At 38.3% G+C, this 21691-nt stretch overlaps 1 protein-coding gene across 7 annotated transcripts in view; it reads right to left on the bottom strand.

Moving 5' to 3' along the window:
- The window catches only part of slc2a9l2 (solute carrier family 2 member 9, like 2), a 408559-nt gene that overhangs the window by 241828 nt on the left and 145040 nt on the right, over positions 1 to 21691 (bottom strand). For all 7 annotated transcript variants that reach the window (XM_059964824.1, XM_059964823.1, XM_059964828.1 and 4 more), the window contains one exon: positions 3872 to 4017. In XM_059964824.1, coding sequence (XP_059820807.1) covers positions 3872 to 4017 — 146 coding nt within the window. The remainder of the gene's footprint in view (positions 1 to 3871; positions 4018 to 21691) is intronic.

Raw genomic sequence — 21691 nt, 5'->3', positions numbered from 1 at the left:
ATCAATCTGGTCATGGCTTTCCAAGCCTCTACAGATTTAGGGGTCTTCAGAAGAACTGGAAATAGTAACTATGCTACCCACATTCAAAATCAGGGTACTGGAATGAACCCTGTAATTAGAGACCTGTTTAATCACCATGCTGGGGAAAAGTTTACAGATTATAAATCAGTGTCAAAAATTATTTGAGTAGTTAAGGGAAAAAGGCAAATCATTTTTTAGTTATACCACCTTTGTCTCACTGAATTTAATTAACCATGAACCCCCCCCCCCCGATTATACCAATAACCTGTCTGATTGCACCCTATCTTGATTTGCCAAAGTACATGAAAACTTTTGACTTCTGCCTGTAAATAATCTCATCCTCACTGATATTCGAAAGAAAAATTGTCCACCGCAGCCAATGAGTCGTACTGAATCCCACTCTAAGTTAGCATCCGCTAGGACCCAGACGCTTGCAAGAATATCCATAATCCAGTTTCCCACAGATGAAAGAAGGTTATCTGCCACCATTATTAGCTTTGTTTTCAAGGCAGTAACTTGCTCTCAGCAACCTTACATTTAAATTGCTCATCAATTTCTACCAAAATCGTAGTTTTCATATGAAGTGTAGGAACATCCATGACTGTAAACTAATCAGTTTTTTAGTTGAGCACAACCATAATAGAGGAAAATCTGCTTAAGATATAAGTTTTGGCATTTTAAAATTAATCTACAGTGCCTTGAAAAAGTATTCAGCTCCCACAACCAAAATGAATTGAAATAGGATTTTTTGAGCTTATCTACAAAACACTGTGCATCATGTCAAATCAAAAGAAAAATTCCAAAACTTGACAACTGTTTACTAAAAATTAAAAACTCCTTTGTAACTTTTCTCAGGTGCAATATAATCGAATGATCTCACCAAAATACCCAATTTGTTGATGAAAAAAATCAGAACATTACCGTTTTTCAATGAATTCATAAGAATACACACACCTTCTATAAGGTCAAACAGTATGGTAGATTTTCAACAGATCACAGCAAATTGAAGACAAAAGAGCACCCCAGACAAGTCAGGGAAATGATAGTAGAGAAGCACAAATCTCTACCATCTCAAAGGCACTGAACATATCTGGGATTTCAGTGCAGTCTGGTGGAGCTAACATCACCCTATGGGGCAAACCCGAGGAAATCTGCAGATGCTGGAAATTCAAACAACAACACACACAAAATGCTGGTGGAACACAGCAGGCCAGGCAGCATCTATAGGGAGAAGCGCTGTCGACATTTTGGGCCGAGACCCTTCGTCAGGACTAACCGAAAGGAAAGATAGTAAGAGATTTGAAAGTAGTGGGGGGAGGGGGAAATGCAAAATGATAGGAGAAGACTGGAGGGGGTGGGATGAAGCTAAGAGCTGGAAAGGTGATTGGCGAAAGTGATACAGAGCTTGAGAAGGGAAAGGATCATGGGACAGGAGGCCTCAGGAGAAAGAAAAGGGGGGGGGAGAGCACCAGAGGGAGATGGAGAACAGGCAAACGACTAAATATGTCAGGGATGGGGTAAGAAGGGGAGGAGGGGCATTAACGGAAGTTAGAGAAGTCAATATTCATGCCATCAGGTTGGAGGCTACCCAGCTGGTATACAAGGTGTTGTTCCTCCAACCTGAGTTTGGATTCATTTTGACAGTAGAGGAGGCCATGGATAGATATATCAAAATGGGAATGGGATGTGGAATTAAAATGTGTGGCCACTGGGAGATCCTGCTTTTTCTGGTGGACTGAGCGTAGGTGTTCAGCGAAACGGTCTCCCAGTCTGCGTTGGGTCTCACCAATATATAATAGGCCACACCAGGAGCACCGGACGCAGTATACCACACCAGCCCACTCACAGGTGAAGTGTCGCCTCACCTGGAAGGACTGTCTGGGGCCCTGAATGGTGGTGAGGGAGGAAGTGTAAGGGCAGGTGTAGCACTTGTTCTGTTTACAAGGATAAGTGCCAGGAGGGAGATCGGTAGGAAGGGATGGGGGGGACGAGTGGACAAGGGAGTCACGTAGGGAGCGATCCCTGCAAAAAGCAGAAAGAGAGGGAGAGGGAAAAATGTGTTTGGTGGGGGATCCCGTTGGAGGTGGCAGAAGTTACATGTTGGACCTGGAGGCCGGTGGGGTGGTAGGTAAGGACAAGGGGAACCCTATCCCAAGTGGGGTGCCGGGTGGATGGGGTGAGGGCAGATGTGCAGGAAATGGGAGAGATGCATTTGAGAGCAGAGTTGATGGTGGACGAAGGGAAGCCCCTTTGTTTAAAAAAGGAAAACATCTCCTTTGTCCTGGAATGAAAAGCCTCAACCTGACAGCAGATACGGCGGAGACGGAGGAATTGTGAGAAGGGGATATCATTTTTGCAAGAGACAGGGTGGGAAGAGGAATAGTCCAGGTAGCTGTGAGAGTCTGTAGGCTTATAGTAGATCCTATGGGGATACTTTTCAGCAGCAGGGACTGGAAATCTGGTCAAGATTGGTGGGAAGGTGAATGCTGCTAAATTCGGATAGATTCTGGATTTTAAAAAAATCCTGCTAGCCTCTACCAGAAAGTTTAAACGGGGTAGGAAGTTTGTCTTTCAGCAGGACAATTACCGAAGAACACTGCCAGAACAAACACATTGTGGATTCAAGTGAAGAAAATTGATCCTGAGTAGCCCAGCATCCGGACGTTAACCTGATCAATTATCTCTGGCAAGACCTCAAGATTGCTGTCAACTGCTGCTCCCCAAATTACCTGGCATAGCTTGTGCAATCCTGAAAAAAGGGATGGGAAAATCTTGCTCCATCATGTTCTGCAAAGCTAACAGAGACTTATCCAAAATGACTACTGGCTGTAAAAGCAGCAAGAAGTGGTTCAATTAAGTTCAATTACTGAGCAAAGGGGGATGAATACATCTGAAATACTGACAATTCAGTTTTTGAATTTTTAGTTTTTCATGCTTTACAATTGTCGTTGTTTTTTGGGCTGGATTGTAAAAAAAAAGCATGAAATTCACAAATCAAAACTGTCAGTTAAATTGATCAACATCCCTGTTCGTAATATTTACTTCTGTGAACAAACAGCTGGGGGCAGTATACTTTTTCAATTTCAGGGTTGGATATAGTGACATATTTATACTTTGATAATAAATTAATTTCAAGCTTTGATCTTTATTATTCCTAATCCTTAAAGCTCATTGGTTAAGGGATATTTTTGGTTTGTGCCTGTTTCATTCAGGTCCCACGTTCTGGATTCCTTAGTGTGCAGTTTTTTTTTATAACTTTGCATACAAAAGAACATTGAGATGAAGTTAACCAGACATTGTAAAATATCTTACTACAGCAAATGCTGTGTTATTGAATTAACCTTCCTAAAAGCAACTGCTTTTTGGCAACTTACAGCTCAGGAAGTAGAGCAAACAAAGAAAAAATGTTACTCAATATTGTGAAAGATTTTTTGATTAACGGGATACAGAGATTGCTGGTTTTTCTCTTTTCAAAAATCTTTTGCATACAACCTTGAATATAATTTAGATTCAACCACAGAAATAAAAATCTAATTGAGCTATAAAGTAAAAAGAATGGGGAAGAATTAATGAGTCACAATGCACATACTCTAATCATTATCAATAAACATTATAATTATATATCATTATAATAAACAAAATTCTCCTCGCATCACATGCAGAATATTAAACATTCATTCTTCTGTTAAATGTGAGATTTCTTCCAACCCACCTCTCCAAATCTCACATTCCTAACAAAGCAAAAGATCAAATTATCATCAGTCTGTCATATGAATGAAGTGCAGATTTGAAAAAAATAAATCTATTAGAAGCTAATGCAGCTCGAAATCAAGAAATTGAATTTACAAACCGTGCCAAGTATCTCTGGCAATCCCAGGACCTGGCCAATGAAGACACCAACACAGATGAAAATGCCCACCATCTGCCCCAAGGAGCCACGCATCTGTTTCTGTGAAATTTCACCCAGGTACATTGGAAGGGCACTGAGAGATATTCCTATAGAAAGAGCAAATATTAAATATCAAAAAACCCAATAGTCTGCAAGATATCAATACAAAATTCTGTTGAAAACATCTATAAGCAAAATTTGTGAGACATGCAGTGTGCAGATTTAGTTTGCCATGACACAACATTCCGCAATGTACATACTTACACAACATAAACTACCAAAAGCAGATAATTTTCTTCACAGTTAAAGCATTGAACCTCTTATATTGTCCTTTGTCCTACTGCACAACTACACTGAGATATGCACTTGGTGACCACTTTTTTTTATTAGGTATGCCTCCTCTAATCAGCCAATCATGTGACAGCAACTCAATACATAAAGCATGCAGACATGGTCATGAGGTTCAGTTGTTGTTCAGACCAAACATCAGAATGGGGAGAAATGTGACTTTGACTGCTGGTGCCCTCAAGCATCTCATATACTGCTGATCTGGAATTTTTATGTACAACAGTCTCTGTGTAAAACAAAATATATCCAGTAAGCAGCATGAACAAAAAAGCCTTGTTCATGAGAGAGGTCTGAGGAGAAAAGGTCCAAGCTGACAGGACCATTTTGGCAACAGTAAGTATTTCTTTCTTTCTTTCTCAATCTTTTTATTATTATTAATAATGTGGACAAAATACAAATGATATATTAATAAAAAAATTACAAACATACAAATTCAATTACAGATGAAAAAAGACAAACAATAGTTACAGTATAAATGGGTTTACCAAGACATAAACCATACAGTAAATGTATGAACATAGTAAGTCTAGATATTTCATAATATATGATATAAAAAAAACAGAAAAAAGAAAAAAATATATATATAATGCAAAAATTAACTAATCTATTAATCTAATGGCCAAGAAAGAAGAAAAAAGAAGCAAAAAAAAGAAGAAAAAAAAGAAACGGGAGGAAAAAAAAGGCTGTTTATAATATCTGACAAGAATAAATAATCATCAATGCCGTCACTTCCGGTCTTCTCAACATACATAAGCTAAAATCTGGAAAGTCAAATGAACTTGGAACGGGGTCATATTACATCATATGAAAATATTGAATAAACGGTCTCCATATCTTTTCAAATTTAATAGAAGTATCAAAAACACCACTTCTAATTTTTTCTAAATTTAAACATAACATAGTTTGAGAGAACCAATTAAATACAGTGGGAGGGTTAATTTCCTTCCAATTCAACAATATAGATCTTCTCACCATCAGAGTTAGAAATGCAATCATTCGACGTGCGGAAGTAGATAAATGCAGTGAGTCCATCATTGGTAAACCAAAAATTGCGGTAATAGGATGAGGTTGTAAATCAATATTCAAAACTGCAGAAATAATATCAAAAATATCTTTCCAATATTTTTTCAAAAGCGGACATGACCAAAACATATGAGTTAAAGATGCGATTTCCGATTGACATCTATCACAAATAGGATTTATATAAGAGTAAAAATGAGCTAATTTATCCTTGGACATATGGGCCCTATGTACGACCTTAAATTGTATTAATGAATGTTTGGCACATATCGATGATGTATTAACTAATTGAAGAATTCTATCCCAATTCTCACTAGGAATAATAAGGTTAAGCTCTCTTTCCCAATCCTTTTTGGTCTTATAAAGGGGCTCTGAACGTATCTTCATAATTATATTATAAAGTTTTGAAATAAGCCCTTTTTGAGAAGGGTCTAATTCAAACAAACTCTCCAAAATATCTGAAGGCACAAAATTTGGAAACGTAGGGAGTACAGTACTTAAAAAATGTCTAATCTGTAAATATCTAAAAAAAAATGAAATCTAGGCAAGTTATATTTGTTGGATAATTGCTCAAAAGACATAAAACAATTGTCCAAAAATAAATCAGAAAATCTTAGCAATCCTTTAGTTTTCCAAGCTGAATAAGCTTGATCTATGATGGAAGGGTGGAAAAAACAATTAGATACAATAGGACTATTTAAAACGAATTGAGTCAACCCGAAAAATTTCCGAAATTGAAACCATATACGTAAAGTATGTTTAACTATCGGGTTGTCAATTCGTTTCGGCAATTTAGAGAGAGCAAAAGGGAGAGAAGTCCCTAAAATAGAACCCAGAGCATAACCTGATACAGATTTAATTTCTAAACTCACCCAATGAGGGCCAAAAGATCCACCCCAATCTTTCAACCAACATGTCAAATATCTAATATTAACTGCCCAATAATAAAATCTGAAATTAGGTAATGCTAACCCACCTTCCTTCTTTGTCTTCTGTAAATATATTTTACCTAACCTGGGATTTTTATTCTGTCATATATATGAGGAAATTTTTGAATCAACATTAGTAAAAAAAAGATTTCGGAATAAAAATTGGTACCGCTTGAAAAATATATAAAAACTTAGGTAAAATAACCATCTTAATAGCATTAATCCTGCCTATTAGAGATAAAGATAATGGTGACCACTTAGTAAACAAGCCTTTAATCTGATCAATTAAGGGTAAAAAAATTAAACCTAAATCAATCTTTATGGTTTTTTTTGTGATTTTGATCCCTAAATAAATAAGAGTCATTAACTAATTTAAAAGGTAAATTTCCATATATTGGGACCTGTCTATTCAAAGGAAACAATTCACTCTTATTAAGATTTAACTTATACCCAGAAAACTCACTAAATTGAGCCAACAATGATAAAACTGCTAGAATAGATTTCTCAGGGTTAGAAATGAATAATAATAAATCATCCGCATACAAAGATAACTTATGAATGTCTGTCCCACGATTAATACCCAAAATATCCTGTGATTCTCTGATGGCAATTGCCAAAGGTTCTAAGGCAATGTTAAATAGTAATGGACTAAGAGGACATCCTTGTCTAGTGCCCTGAAATAGGCAAAAAAAGGGAGATCTTTGATTATTGGTAAACACTGAGGCTACTGGAGTGTGATAAATCAATGTAATCCAAGAAATGAATGGCCTAAAATTAAACTTCTCCAACACATTAAATAAGTAAGGCCATTCAACTCTATCAAATGCTTTCTCCGCATCTAATGAAATCGTGCATTCTTAAGTGTATTGTGAGGGAGTATAAACAATATTCAACAATCTCCTAATGTTAAAAAAATAGCGATTTTTGATAAAACCGGTTTGATCATCTGAAATAATTTTGGGTAATACCTTCTCCAATCTAGATGCCAGTAACTTGGAAAAAATCTTGGAGTCTACATTCAATAAAGATATTGGTCTATAGGAAGCACAGTTAGTAGGGTCTTTATCTTTCTTCAATATTAGAGAAATGGAAGCTCTATAAAAAGATTGTGGCAAATTCCCCAATCTAATTGCTTCCTCAAAAACCTTACATAACCAAGGAAAGTAGCGGAAATTTTTTTTTAATTCTACTGTATAGCCATCTGGACCTGGTGCTTTCCCAGAATCCATTGAGGAAATAGCCCCTTTAATTTCTACATCCTTAGTAGGAGTATCCAATATTGAAAGATCATCAGATGATAATCTTGGGAAATTTAATTTCCCAAAAAAATCACACATGGTATTACGATCCTGAGGGAATTCAGATTGATACAGGGAGGTATAGAAGTCTTGAAATGCCTTATTTATCTCATCATGATTAACTGTCAAATTCCCATTCTGCTGATGAATCTTAGTGATTTGACATTTAACCAAAGCATTCTTCAATTGACTAGCTAACAGTTCACCAGATTTATCACTATGTATATAAAAATCAGATCTGGTTTTCATTAATTGATTTTCAATCGGAGATGTAAGTAATAAACTATGTTCCATTTGAAGTTCAACCCTTTGTTTGTAAAGCTCCTTACTAGGAGTGATCGAATATTTCTTATCAATCTCTTTAATTTTATCGACCAATAAAAGAGTTTCCTTCTTAATGTGTTTTCTCAAACCAACGGAGTAAGAGGTAATTTGTCCACGTATATACACTTTAAAAGTGTCCCAAAGTGTTCCGCAGGAGATATCATCTGTGGAATTAGTTGAAAAGAAGAAATCGATCTGCTCCTTCATAAATTTTATAAAGTCCAAGTCCTGCAATAAGGTAGAGTCAAATCGTCATTGTCTGGCATTAGAAACTGTATCTGTAAATTTAATAGAAACTATTAATGGAGCATGGTCAGAGATAGCTATAATATCGTAATTACAACCGATTACCGATGGAATAAAACAAGAGTCTACAAAAAAATAATCAATTCTCGAATAAGAATGATAAACATGTGAGAAAAAAGAAAACTCTTTGTCGTTAGGATGCCGAAATCTCCAAACATCAAAAACTCCATTATCAGTCAAAAAGGAGTTAATACAAGTGGCCGACTTATTAGGTAAAGTCTGAATAGATAAAGATTTATCTATCAAAGGATTTAAACAACAATTAAAGTCACCACCCATTATTAACTTATATTCATTTAGATTGGGTAAAGAAGTAAATAAGGACTTAAAAAAGTCAGTACAATCCACATTTGGAGCATAAACATTAACCAAAGCAACCTTTTTATTACAAAGTAAACCCATAATTAACAAAAATCTACCATTCGGATCCGAAAAGATATCATGTTGAACATATGGAATAGAGGAGTCAATAAAAATTGAAACTCCTTTTACTGTGGCATTCGAATTTGCATGATACCGTTGACCCCGCCAAAACCTAAAAAAGCGAAATTTGTCCTCCTTCCTCACATGAGTTTCTTGTACAAAAATGATATGAGCATTTGGAATACTTTGAAAATCTTCTTTTGTTTAATTGGATGATTTGAACCATTAGTATTCCAAGACACAAAATTAATGGTCTGAGCCATAATTCTAAAATCAACCCTTTGGTATAGAAAGGGTTAACCAACTTGTAAACTCATGCACCTGGAAGAGGAACAAAAGTAAAGAGAGGACCCGGAAGTGACGACAACGCAGACATATTTGAAGTTGAAAAACAGCCCAAATGAAAAAAACTAAAACAAACTGATGGAGAAAAAATAAAATTAGAAAACAGACCATCCCCCACCCCCCCCCAAGAAAAAGAGAAAAAGCCAAAATATGGCTTGAAAAAGGAAAGAATGAGACTAATTCTACCCCCATGTCAGCGGAAGACCACTCCGTATATAAAGGATATATAAAAAACCACCCCAACTTTAAAAATTAAAATCGCTGTACTAAAATCCATACTTCTAAATATAGTTAGTTGTAAAAAATAAGAATATAGTCACTAAAAACTTATAAATCAAGCTGTAGCCCAGACAAAACAAAAAATATTTAAGCTATGATAAGCGATGCATTGCAGGAAGAAGACGAGCGAAAAAAAAATAACGCCATCTTAAACAAAACCAAAAATCTTTTTCAAAAAACCACCATCTTAATCAAAAAGAATTCACCTTCAAAGGGTTAAAAATATACCTTCAAAGGAACAAAATTAATAGTCAAGAATATAGTATAATGGTTAAAGTGTATAAAACAAAGCAATTGATATGATGAAAACACACTTTAACTTAAATATAAAGTATAGGATAAACCTACACCAATAACCAGAGGTTAATTCTGGTTTAAGAAATCGAGAATCATCTTACACGATCAGAATCGTTTATTTATTAGAAACTGGTGTCTGTAGCAGTAGGGAAGTTCTTCTTCAGATAACTTCTCTCTTCGAATTTAGAAAGAAAAACCTGACGTGGAACATTCAGCGGAGAGATTCGAAGCTTCGCAGGGTATAGGAGCGCAGGTTTCAGATTTTTCTCATAACATTCAGCCATCAGCGGTTTGAAAAGAAGCCTTTTTTTCATAAGATCAGGGCTAAAATCTTCAACCAAACGGAAGTAGTGCTCTTGAAATTTAACCATTCCTGTCCGCCGAGCCGCACGAATAAGTTGTTCTTTGTCGTGTACATAATGAAACCGGACAATTACAACCGAAGGTTTATCTGTAGCACTCGGTGATCGACGCCGAATTCTATGTGCCCGATCCAATAATGGAGGGTTATTTGGGAAAATCGACGGAAACGCTTCTTTTAATAGTTGAGCAAAATATTTTGAAGGGTCGTCTTTTTCTATGTCGTCTGGAAGACCAAGTATACGTAGGTTCTGTCTTCTGGACCGATTCTCAAAATCGTCACTCTTGGCTTTAAATGCTTCCACCAGTTTAATGGTCGAAATTAAATCCTGTTGCAGTTTTTCAATAGTCAAATCTCGTTTCCGAGCATCTTCTTGCAGAGATGCGATAAGAGCTTGCTGCTGGTTAATTACTGAATCCGTCTTAACCATGTAATCTTGAAAAGCCTTTATATCTTGTTTAAAAAATTGTAGTAGTTCATCAAATTTTTTGTCCAAAACCTCCATAAACAATTCATAAGTCAATTGAGTGTGTTGTGGCGGAGCCTGCTTCTTTCAGTTACCGTTCGGATTGCGCCCAGGTTCTCGTCCTTTAGACCTGAGAGACTTTTCTGTTTGCATATCTTCAAAAATTCATGACAAACTCTTAACAGTAAGTTCAAAAAAAATAACAAAGAAACTTTCAGTGTAGGTAAAAATAAACTGGATAAGGGTGATCAAAGGTTAAAAAAAAAGTAAAGGTTATGGAGCGAATCCAAAACAGTACTCACTCCATGAGCGTCTCCCGCTGACTCCAACAGTAAGTCAAACAACCACACGTTACAACAGTGGAGTGCATAAGAGCATCTCTACATGCACAACATGTTGAACACTGAAGTAGATGGGTTACAGCAGAAGAAGACCATAAATATACACTCAATGGAGACTTTATTAGACACAGGAGGTACCTAATAAAGTTACCATTGAGTGTATGATTTAGTATTTCTAAAGAGAAAGAACTTTTAGAACATAGCATTTAAAGCACAGAGTTACGTGGATATCCTATTAAATATCACGAGACAGCTCCTCAACTTTGTGATGGGAGTAACACATCCAAATGAGATACACCTCTATATTCAGCTATCAAACCTGAATTAGAAACATTCTCATAATCTGTTAGGCCACCACTCAAGAACCTTTCTTGAGAAATAGACCCCAGAACTGTCAATTTTTCAACTTTTTTGACTAAGCTGGCAGATGAATGTGTGGCTGTGGAAGTGATGCAGGGAGCAGGGCTTCAGATTCATGGATCATTGGAATCTCTAATGGGGAAGATATGACCTGTACAAAAATAATGGGTTATATTTGAACTCCATAGTTCAATATTCTTGCAGGCAGGTTTGCTAGAGCGGTTCAGGATGGGTTAAACTAATTTGGCAGGGGGATGGGAACTGGAAGAATATTTCAGAGGATAGGGGAGTTGGTATAAAAGTTTTCAGCAGCAGCCAATCAGCGATCGAAAGTGTGAGAAGACGTAACTCACTCAGGTTCACCAACTGAGTACATAAGGCATTGATTCGCGACTGATTGGTGTTTTGAGAAGCGGCCAATCAGCAATCAAGATTGACTGGCAAGAACAAATTAAAATAAGGCCAAGGCACGCAGAGTGACCATTGTTGGAGCTGCCATACTTGGAGTGTACATTGTTAGAGTGGCTCTAAGCAGCTTGTGTGAGAGAAGGTGAAAAACCAGTAGGTGGATATTTTACCCCATGTGGGTTTCTGCTCCTTTCCCAGAATGCAATTTGGCCAATCGGATCACTTAGCTGTCCTCCTCCTACCTGCATACAGGTAGAGGCTGAGGAAGAAGGCTCCAGAGATGAGGAGTTCGCAGGAGACAGGGAAGCAGCTATAGGGTTGCTTTGAGTCGGTGGACTGGGCTATGTTCAAGGACATCTATGGATCTGAATGAATACACCATGGTTGTCACAAACTTCATTAAAACAGTTATTGACAACAGTGTCCCCAACAGAATCATGCAGAGTCTTCCTCAGCTAGAGGCCTGGATGAACCATAAGATCCCCAATCTGCTGAGGGTCAAATCAGAGGCAATCAAGTCTGGTGGCTGAGAAAGTTACAAGAGATCCACGTAAGCCATTTCTGGATCACATGGACAAAATGGCAATTCCAGTCTAAGCTTGAACCAAGGAAGGATACCTGACAGTTGTGGCAGGGCTTGAATACAATCACCTCTTAAATAAGCAGGTGACACTGGGCTTTGGTTCCAGATGAGCTCGTGTTGACCACCCAAGGAGTGGGGGGGGGGGCCTTCGGGGTTCCAACGTTTTTACTGTCACTCATTCTTTGGGGTACTTCTGTTTATGTAGATACTTCTGTTTATGTAGGTACTTCTGTGAAGAACAAGAATTTCAGGTTGTCTATTGTTTACATTTCTCTGACATTATATGGAGTTATTGAGCTACGGACTCACTTTCAAAGACTCTTCTTTTCAGGTTCTCAATATTTATTGCTTATTTATTTATTATTATTTCTTGCTTTTTTCTATTTGCAGAGTTTTTTGTCTTTTGCACACTGGCTGTACGCCCAATTTGGTCCTTCAATGATTCTATTATGGTTATTGCATTACGGATTTATTGGGTATGCCTGCAAGAATATAAATTTCTCTGTTGTATATGGTGACATACAAGTACTTTGATAACAAATTCACTTTGAACTTTTCTCCAAGTGTTTTGGTTGTCAAGTCACTTTTTATTGTCATTTCAACCATAACTGCTGGTACAGTACACAGTAAAAACGAGACATTTTTCAGGACCATGGTGCTACATGAAACAGTACAAAAACTACACTGAACTACACAAAAACAACACAGAGAAAAAAACTACACTAGACTATAGACCTACCCAGGACTGCATAAAGTGCACAAAACAGTGCAGGCATTACAATAAATAATAAACAAGACAATAGGCGCAGTAGAGGGCAGGAAGTTGGTGTCAGTCCAGGCTCTGGGTATTGAGGAGTCTGATAGCTTGGGGGAAGAAACTGTTACATTGTCTGGTCATGACAGCCCAAATGCTTCGGTGCCTTTTCCCAGATGGCAGGAGGGAGAAGAACTTGTATGAGGGGTGCATGGGGTCCTTCATAATGTTGTTTGCTTTGCGGGTGCAGCGTGTAGTGTAAATATCTGTAATAGCGGGAAGAGACACCCCAATGATCTTCTCAGCTGACCTCACTATCCACTGCAGGGTCTTGTGATCCGAGATGGCGCAATTTCCAAACCAGGCAGTGATGTAGCTTCTCAGGATGCTCTCAATACATCCTCTGTAGAATGTGGTGAGGATAGGGGGTGAGAGATGGACTTCTCTCAGCCTTTGCAGAAAGTAGAGACACTGCTGGGCTTTCTTGGCTATGGGGCTGGTGTTGAGGAACCAGGTGAGATTCTCCGCCAGGTGAGCACCAAGAAATTTGGTGCTCTTAACGATCTCTACTTAGGAGCTGTTGATGTTCAGTGGAGAGTGGTCGCTCCGTACCCTCCTTAAGTCAACAATCATCTCTTTTCATTTACTCACATTCAGAGACAGGTTGTTGCCCCTTCACTAGTCTGTTAGCCGCTGCACCTCCTCTCTGTAAGCTGACTCCTCATTGATGAGACCCACCATGGTCGTGTCATCGGCGAACTTGATGTGGTTCGAGCTGTGTGTTACAGCACGGTCATGGGTCAGCAGAGTGAACAGCAGTGTACTGAGCACACAGCCCTGGGGGGCCCCTGTGCTCAGTGTGATGGTGTTGGAGATGCTGCTCCTGATCCAGACTGACTGAGGTCTCACAGTCAGGAAGTCTAGGATCCAGTTGCAGAGGGAGGTGTTCAGGCCCAGTAGGCTCAGCTTTCCAATCAGTTTCTGAGGGATGATTGTGTTGAATGCTGAACTGAAGTCTATATGGTAACCACTCTAGATGATGGCAGAATTAGAAACAACTCATCCACAGGCTTTAAAAGACAATGCATACAAACAAAATGAACATCTAAACCCAGAAAAGTATTTCCAATAGCTTCCAATTATCTCTAAAGAAAAGAAATGCATTTCTACATTGGGGAAAAAAAGATCGAGAAATCTACATAACTGATTTTTTAAAAATGAGAACTTATAATAATTTCTCTGTACCTGCAACATTGAAAGCAGAATTTAATCAAGCATTCAATTAAAAACCCTTTTAAAGAACTTGGAATAAAATTGCACCTCATTTCATTCAGAAATCAGAAGACATCAGAACAGATTCACTAACGACTTCTACAGGGATAAAGCACTGAGAAGTTATCATGTTTGAGATGCGGATAAATAAAAACATCTGTATAAAGAGTCTGAGTGCAACTGGTGTTCAGGAATGGACCAGCAATGTTCATTGTCAGACATCCTGTAATGTATCCTTTCCTGTTCAATTAAACTATTGATTAGCTTGAACCTAACCAAAAGGAATCCCAAATTTTAACTGCAAGTTAATTTATACAATTATCTCAGCAAGTGTAATTATGGAAGAAAGCCCATAAAATTGTAAGTGGTCTTACACAAGCCCCTGCCATGAACAGCTCGGTGACCACAATGCACCAAAGAGGGACACTGAAAAAAAATCGCCAGCTCGTTTCAATTGACTGAGATTTCAGTAAACCCTCCTGGAAAATGAATGATCACATCTTTAGATGAGAATTTTACTTATTTTTATTTAGAGATATAGCAAGGTAAAAATAAACCTCCAGCCCAACTAGACCCAGTTCACCAATTAACCCATGAACCCATGTGTCTGGAATGTGGGAGGAAACCCGGGCAGGCACAGGGAGAACGTTCAAACTCCAAATAGACTGTGGAGGAATGGACTGGGGTAACTGGTGCTGTAATAGCATTACGCTAACCCCTACATTACCAGGCCGCGAGTCTGTTAAAGGTGCGGTTAGTATGAAACATCTCAGTCCTGTCTTGATATGTGAGGAAGTCAACTTCCTCTGTCTCATTTACTAAACGAGTTGGCTGTAACAATGTAGGAAGATTCTTCTGAGTCTGCAGCCAGTTGTATTGGACTAGTGCACGTTACCGAATCATAGAACAGTGAGAGAGGCCTTTCAGCCTGCCTCACCCACGTTGTTTGTGATGTCTATCTGCAATAAACCTATGCACCTTATTGGGCCCATCTCCCTCCACATCTTCCCTTTCCTAACATCTGTCCAAATACCTTTTCAACACTGTCAGTGCATTTGCCTCCAGCTCCTCCTCTGGCAGCTGATTCCAGCTATTTGCCACCATCTATAGGAAAACACGACCCCTCAATTCCATTTTGAACTTCTTGCCTTTTATCACTGACACCTAGTTACCCTTGTTCTAGGGGGAAAAAACATTGTGATCACCTTTGTGTGTCATGATTTTATAAGCCCCTCAGGTCACCCAGTGAGAATAAATCCAGTGTATTCAATCTCTCCTTGCAAGGAATGTCATGATGAACTGCTTCTCCTCTCTCTCTGTCGCTACATCTCTCCTGCATTGTGCTGACCAGAACCATAGACAATGTTTCAAACATAATCTAGACAAAATTTTGTGCAACAGCAATATGGCATTACAACTCTTACACTCCAATTTCCCAGCAAATGAAGACAAGCAACATAATTACTGTTATCACTACCCCATTTATCTCTGTCCACAATTCCACGGAACTATGGACGTGCACCCCAAGGACACCTGTACACTGACACTAAGGTCCTTGGCATTTACTCCATATGTCCAAAGACAATATGATTTCCCAAAAGACACTACCTCACACTTACCTTAATTAAGTTCATTTGTCACCACTCCACACAGGTTTCCAGCTGATATACTGTACGTCTATGTCATCTGAAAATTAATCAATCATACCAGCTACATTCTTATCAAGTCACTGATAACTATTACAAAGTGCCCAGCACTGGTCTCTGTCGAACTTTTTACATATGGTCCCTATAAAAAGTATTCACTCCACCCTCTGAATGTTTTCATGCTTTTATTGTTTTACAATATTGAATTGTAGTGAATTTAATTTGGCTTTTTTGACACTGAACAACAGAAAAAGACTCCTTCATATCAAAGTAAAAAATCTCTACAAAGTGATCTAAATTAATTAAAAATATAAAACACAAAATAATTGATTGCACAACTATTCACCCTCTTCAAGTCAGTATTTAATAAATGCACATTTGGCAGCAATTACAGTTTTGAGTCTGCGTGGATAGGTCTCTATCAGCTTTGCACATCTGGACACTGCAATTTTTCCCCATTCTTTTTTTTTACAAAACTGCTCAAGCTCTGTCAGATTACGTGGGGAATGTGAATGAACAGCCCTTTTCAAGTCCAGCCATATATTCTTGATTGGATTGAGGTCTGGACTGTGACTTGGCCACTCCAGGACATTAATTTTGTTGTTTTAAAGCCATACCTCTATAGCTTTGGTTTTATGCTTGGGGTTATCCTGTTGCTGGAAAACAAATCTTCTCCCAAGCCACAACTCTCTTGCAGACTGCATTAGTTTTTCCTCCAGGATTTCTCTGTATTTTGCAGCGTTCATTTTACCCACCACCTTCACAAACCTTCCAGGGCCTGCTGCAGTGAAGCATCCCCACAGCATGATGCAGCCACCACCGTGCCTCACAGTAGGGACGGTGTGTTTTTGATGATGTGCAGTGTTTAGTCTGATGTCCAAAAAGCTCAATTTTGGTTTCATGAGACCATAGAATCTTCTTCCAGCTGACTTCAGAGACTCCCACATGCCTGCCAGCAAATTCTAGCTGAGATTTCATGTGAGTTTTTTCAACAGTAGCTTTCTCTTTGCCACTTTCCCATAAAGCTGCCACTAGTGAAGCACTTCGGTAACAGTTGTTGCATGTTCAGTCTCTCCTACCTCAGCCACTGAAGCTTGTAGCTCCTCCACAGTTGTCACAGGTCTCTTGGTGGCCTCCCTCACTTGTCCCCTTCTTGCACAGTCACTCAGTTTTCAAGGATGGCCTGCTCTGACAGATTTACAGCTGTGCCATATTCTTTGCATTTCTTGATGATTGGCTAGCAGGAAGGACAACAGAGCAGTAGTGGCTGGAATTTATGCAAGAAGTGAGGAAAGAGCAAGACAGATATATTCCAAAGAAGAAGAAATTTTCAAATGGAAAAAGGATGCAACTGTGGCTGACAAAGTCAAAGCCAAAGTAAAAGCAAAGGAGAGGGCATACAAGGAAGCAAAAATTAGTGGGAAGACAGGGGATTCGGAAGTTTTTAAAAGCTTACAAAAGGAAAGTAAGAAGTCATTAAGAGGGAAAATATGAACTATGGAAGGAAGCTAGTAAATAAAACCGAAGAGGATACTAAAAGCTTTTTCAAGTATATAAAGTGTGAAAGGTGAGAGTAGATATAGGACCGATGAAAATGATGCTGGAGAAGTTATAATGGGAGTTAAGGAGATGGCGGAGGAACTGAACGAGTATTTTGCATCAGTCTTCACTGAGGAAGACATCAGCATTATACCGGACACTCAAGGGTGTCAGGGAAGAGAAGTGTACGCAGTCACAATTACGACAGAGAAATTACTCAGGAAGCTGAATAGTCTAAGGGTAGATAAATCTCCTGGACCAAATGGAATGCACCCTCATGTTCTGAAGGAAGTAGCAGTGGAGATTGCAGAAGCATTAGCAACGATCTTTCAAAAGTCGATAGATTCTGGCCTGGTTCTGGAGGACTGGAAAATTGCAAATGTCACACTGCTATTTAAGAAGGGGGCAAGGAAGCAAAAAGGAAATTATAGACCTGTTAGCTTGACATCGGTGGTTGGGAAGTTGTTGGGAGTCAATTGTCAAGGATGAGGTTACAGAGTACCTGGAGGCATATGACAAGATAGGCAGGACTCAGTATGGTTTCCTTAAAGGAAAATCCTGCCTAACAAACCTATTGCAATTTTTTGAGGAAATTACAAGTAGGCTAGACAAGGGAGATGCAGTGGATGTTGTGTATTTAGATTTTCAGAAGGCCTTTGACAAGGTGCTACACATGAGGCTGCTAAACAAGATAGGAGCCCATGGAATTATTGGAAAGTTGCATATGTGGATAGAATGTTGGCTGACTGGCAAGAAACAGAGAGTGGGAATAAAGGGATCCCATTCTGGTTGGCTGCCAGTTACCAGTGGTGTTCCATGGGGGTCCGTGTTGGGGCAGCTTCTTTTCACGTTGTATATCAACGATTTGGATTATGGAATAGATGGATTTGTGGTTAAGTTTGCCGATGATACAAAGATAGGTGGAGGGGCCGGTAGTGCTGAGGAAACAGAAAGTCAGCAGAGAGACTTGGATAGATTAGGGGAATGGACAAAGAAATAGCAAATGAAATACAATGTTGGAAAGTGTATGGTCATGCACTTTGGTAGAAGAAATAAACGGGCAGACTATTATTTAAATGAGGAGAGAATTCAAAGTTCTGAGATGCAATGGGACTTGGGAGTCCTCATGCAGGATACCCTTAAGGTTAACCTCCAAGTTGAGTTCATGGTGAAGAAGGCAAATACAATGTTGGCATTCATTTCTAGAGGTATAGAGTATAGGAGCAGGGATGTGATTTTGAGGCTCTATAAGGCACGTTACCTCACTTGGAGTACTGTGTGCAGTTTTGGGCTCCTTATTTAAGAAAGGATGTGCTATAAATGGGAATCTAAATGGATACGGGAAAAGAAAGAATCTCCTATATTAAAACATTTGATTGATTTATGGAATAAGATAAATGTTGATGATGAGATAAAGAAATCTTTATTAGCAGAGAGATCTTTAATTCAAAATAGACATTCCTTTTACAATGGATAATCAACTTTTATATAATTGGATTCAAAAAGGAATTAGATATATAGGGGATTGTTTTGAAGGAGGTATATTAATGTCATTTGATCAATTAAAGAATAAATATAAAATATCAAACGACACTCTTATTTGTTACTTCCAATTAAGGGCTTATTTAAGAGAAAAATTGGGTCAAACAATGTTATTGCCGAAATCTAATGAAATAGAAATTTTAATTCAAAAAGGAAAAACTAAAAAATTTATTTCTTGTATGTATAGTTTGATTCAAAACAGGCAATTAAACAAGGAATCCATAAGTCAAGACAAAAATGGGAAACTGACTTGAATATTAAAATTGAAGAAACAAGTTGGTCAAGACAATGTCTTGACAGTATGACTAATACAATAGATATCCGGTTAAGATTAGTGCAATATAATTTTTTACATCAATTATATATTACACCACAAAAAATAAATTAATTAAACCCAAATTTATCTGATCAGTGTTTCCGACGTAACCAAGAAATTGCTACTTTTTTACAGTCTACTTGGTCTTGTTTTAAAATTCAACCTTTTTGGACAAATTTAAGAGTTTTACTGGAACAAATTATTGGAACACAACTTCCGCATAACCGAATATTATTTTTATTAGGTGATATTGAAGGGATAAAGCCGAAACCCAAATTGAATAAATATCAGAAAGAACTCATAAAAATTGCACTGGCAGTAGCCAAGAAGGCTATTGCAGTTACTTGGAAATCGGATTCATACTTAAGTATAGATCGTTGGAAGAATGAAATTTCCAGCTGTATTCCACTTGAAAAAATCACTTATAACTTGAGATAAATATGAAACATTTTTGAAAATTTGGCACCCTTATTTACAAAAGACAGGATTAAATATATAGGTGTTCCGAAGATAAAATAATTGGTTATTTGAGAAAAGTAATAAATAAATATACTAAAGCTATTATGAACTCCGTGGAGCATGTGGGGATCTTCTGATATCCAGGCATTCTTTCTTTCTTTCTTTCTTTTTTCTTCTTTTTCTTTTCTTCTATAGGGATGTTGGGGGGAAGGGTAGATTTTTTTTCTTCTTTCTGTAATCATTTGAAAACTCAATAAAAAAAATTTATATAAAAAAAGAAAAGAAAGGATGTGCTGACTTTGGAGAGGGTTCAGAGAATACTCCCGAGAATGATTCCGGGAATGAGAGGGTTAACATATGAAAACTTTTGACCGCTCTTGGATTGTACTCCTTGGAGTTTAGAAAAATGAGGGGGGACCTCATATAAACATTTCGAATGTTGAAAAGCATGGACAGAGTGAATGTGGCAAAGTTGTTTCCCATTGTGGGGGAGTCTAGTACAAGAGGGCTTGACTTAGGGATTGAAGGGCGCCCATTCAGAACAGAGATGCAGAGGATTTTTTTTTAGCCAGAGGCTGGTGAATCTGTGGAATTTGTTGCCACCGGTGGCAGTGGAGGTCAAGTCACTGGTATTTAAGGCAAAGATCGATAGGTATCTGAGTAGCAAGGGCATCAAAGGTTATGGTGAGAAGGCGGGGGAGTGGGACTAACTGGGAGATTGGATCAGCTCATGATGAAATGGCGGAGTAGACTCGATGGGTCGAACGGTCGACTTCTGCACCTTTGTCTTATGGTCTTAAATGTACTCAAGGGAATATTCTGTGACTTGGAAATTTTCTTGCATCCATCCAACTTGTGCTTTTCAACAACCTTTTTGTAGAGTTGCTTGGCGTGTTCTTTTGTCTCCATGGTGTAGTTTTTACCAGGATCCTGACTCACCAGCAGTGGGACCTTCCAGACACAGGTGTATTTTTACTCCAATCAACTGAAACACCTTGACTGCACACAGGTGATCTCCATTTAAATAATTATGTGACTTCTAAAACCAATTGGCTGCACCAGTGACGATTTGGTGGGTCATGTTAAAGGGATGAACAATTATGCAATCAATTATTTTGTGCTTATATTTGTAATTTAACATCTTTAACATCTGCTGGACGATGCTGAGGATGTTCTACGAGTCTGTGGTGGCCAATGCTATCATGTTTGCTGTTGTGTGCTGGGGCAGAATCAACAAACTCATTCGTAAGGCCAGTGATGTTGTGGGAGTGGATCTGGACTCTCAGACAGTGGTGTCTGAAAAGAGGATGCTGTCAAAGTTGCATGCCATCTTGGACAATGACTCCCATCCACTCCATAATGTACTGGTTAGGCACAGGAGTACATTCAGCCAGAGACTCATTCCACCGAGATGCAACACTGAGCGTCATAGGAAGTCATTCCTACCTGTGGCCATCAAACTTTACAACTCCTCCCTCGGACTGTCAGACACCCTAAGCCAATAGGCTGGTCCTGGACTTATTTCCGCTTGGCATCATTAACTTATTATTATTTAATTATTAATGGTTTTATATTGCTGTATTTCTTCACTATTCTTGGTGCGGCTGTAATGAAATCCAATTTCCCTCGGGATCAATAAAGTACGTCTGTCTGTCTGTCTGTCTAATTAATTTAGATCACTTTGTAAAGATCTGTTTTCACTTTGACATGTGTCTTTTTCTGTTGATAAGTGTCAAAAAAAGAGCCAAATTAAATCCACTGTGATTCAATGTTGTAAAACAATAAAACATGAAAACTTCCAAGGGCGGGGGGGGGAGGGGTGAATACACTTATAGGCATGTATTTCCAGTCAGATAAACAGCCATCCACCACGATCACTGCTTCCCATCACATGAATTTTAGGTGCAGTCTACTAAAACTCCTCATGGGCCAGCCTACCATATGGGACCTCTTCAGAATCAGAATCAGGTTTAATATCACCGGCGTATGCCATGAAATTCATTAACTTTATGGAAGCAGTAAAATGCAATGCATGATAAATAAAGAATAAAACTGAATTACAGTAAATATATATACACATACGCATGTGTGACTATTAAAATAAGGAGTGCAGCAACACAAAGAAGTGTTGAGGTAGTGTTCATGGGTTCAATGTCCATTTAGAA

Source organism: Hypanus sabinus, chromosome 3 (genome assembly GCF_030144855.1).
Source record: "Hypanus sabinus isolate sHypSab1 chromosome 3, sHypSab1.hap1, whole genome shotgun sequence".
NCBI lineage: Eukaryota > Metazoa > Chordata > Chondrichthyes > Myliobatiformes > Dasyatidae > Hypanus > Hypanus sabinus.
This window is presented reverse-complemented; position numbering and strand designations above follow the sequence as displayed.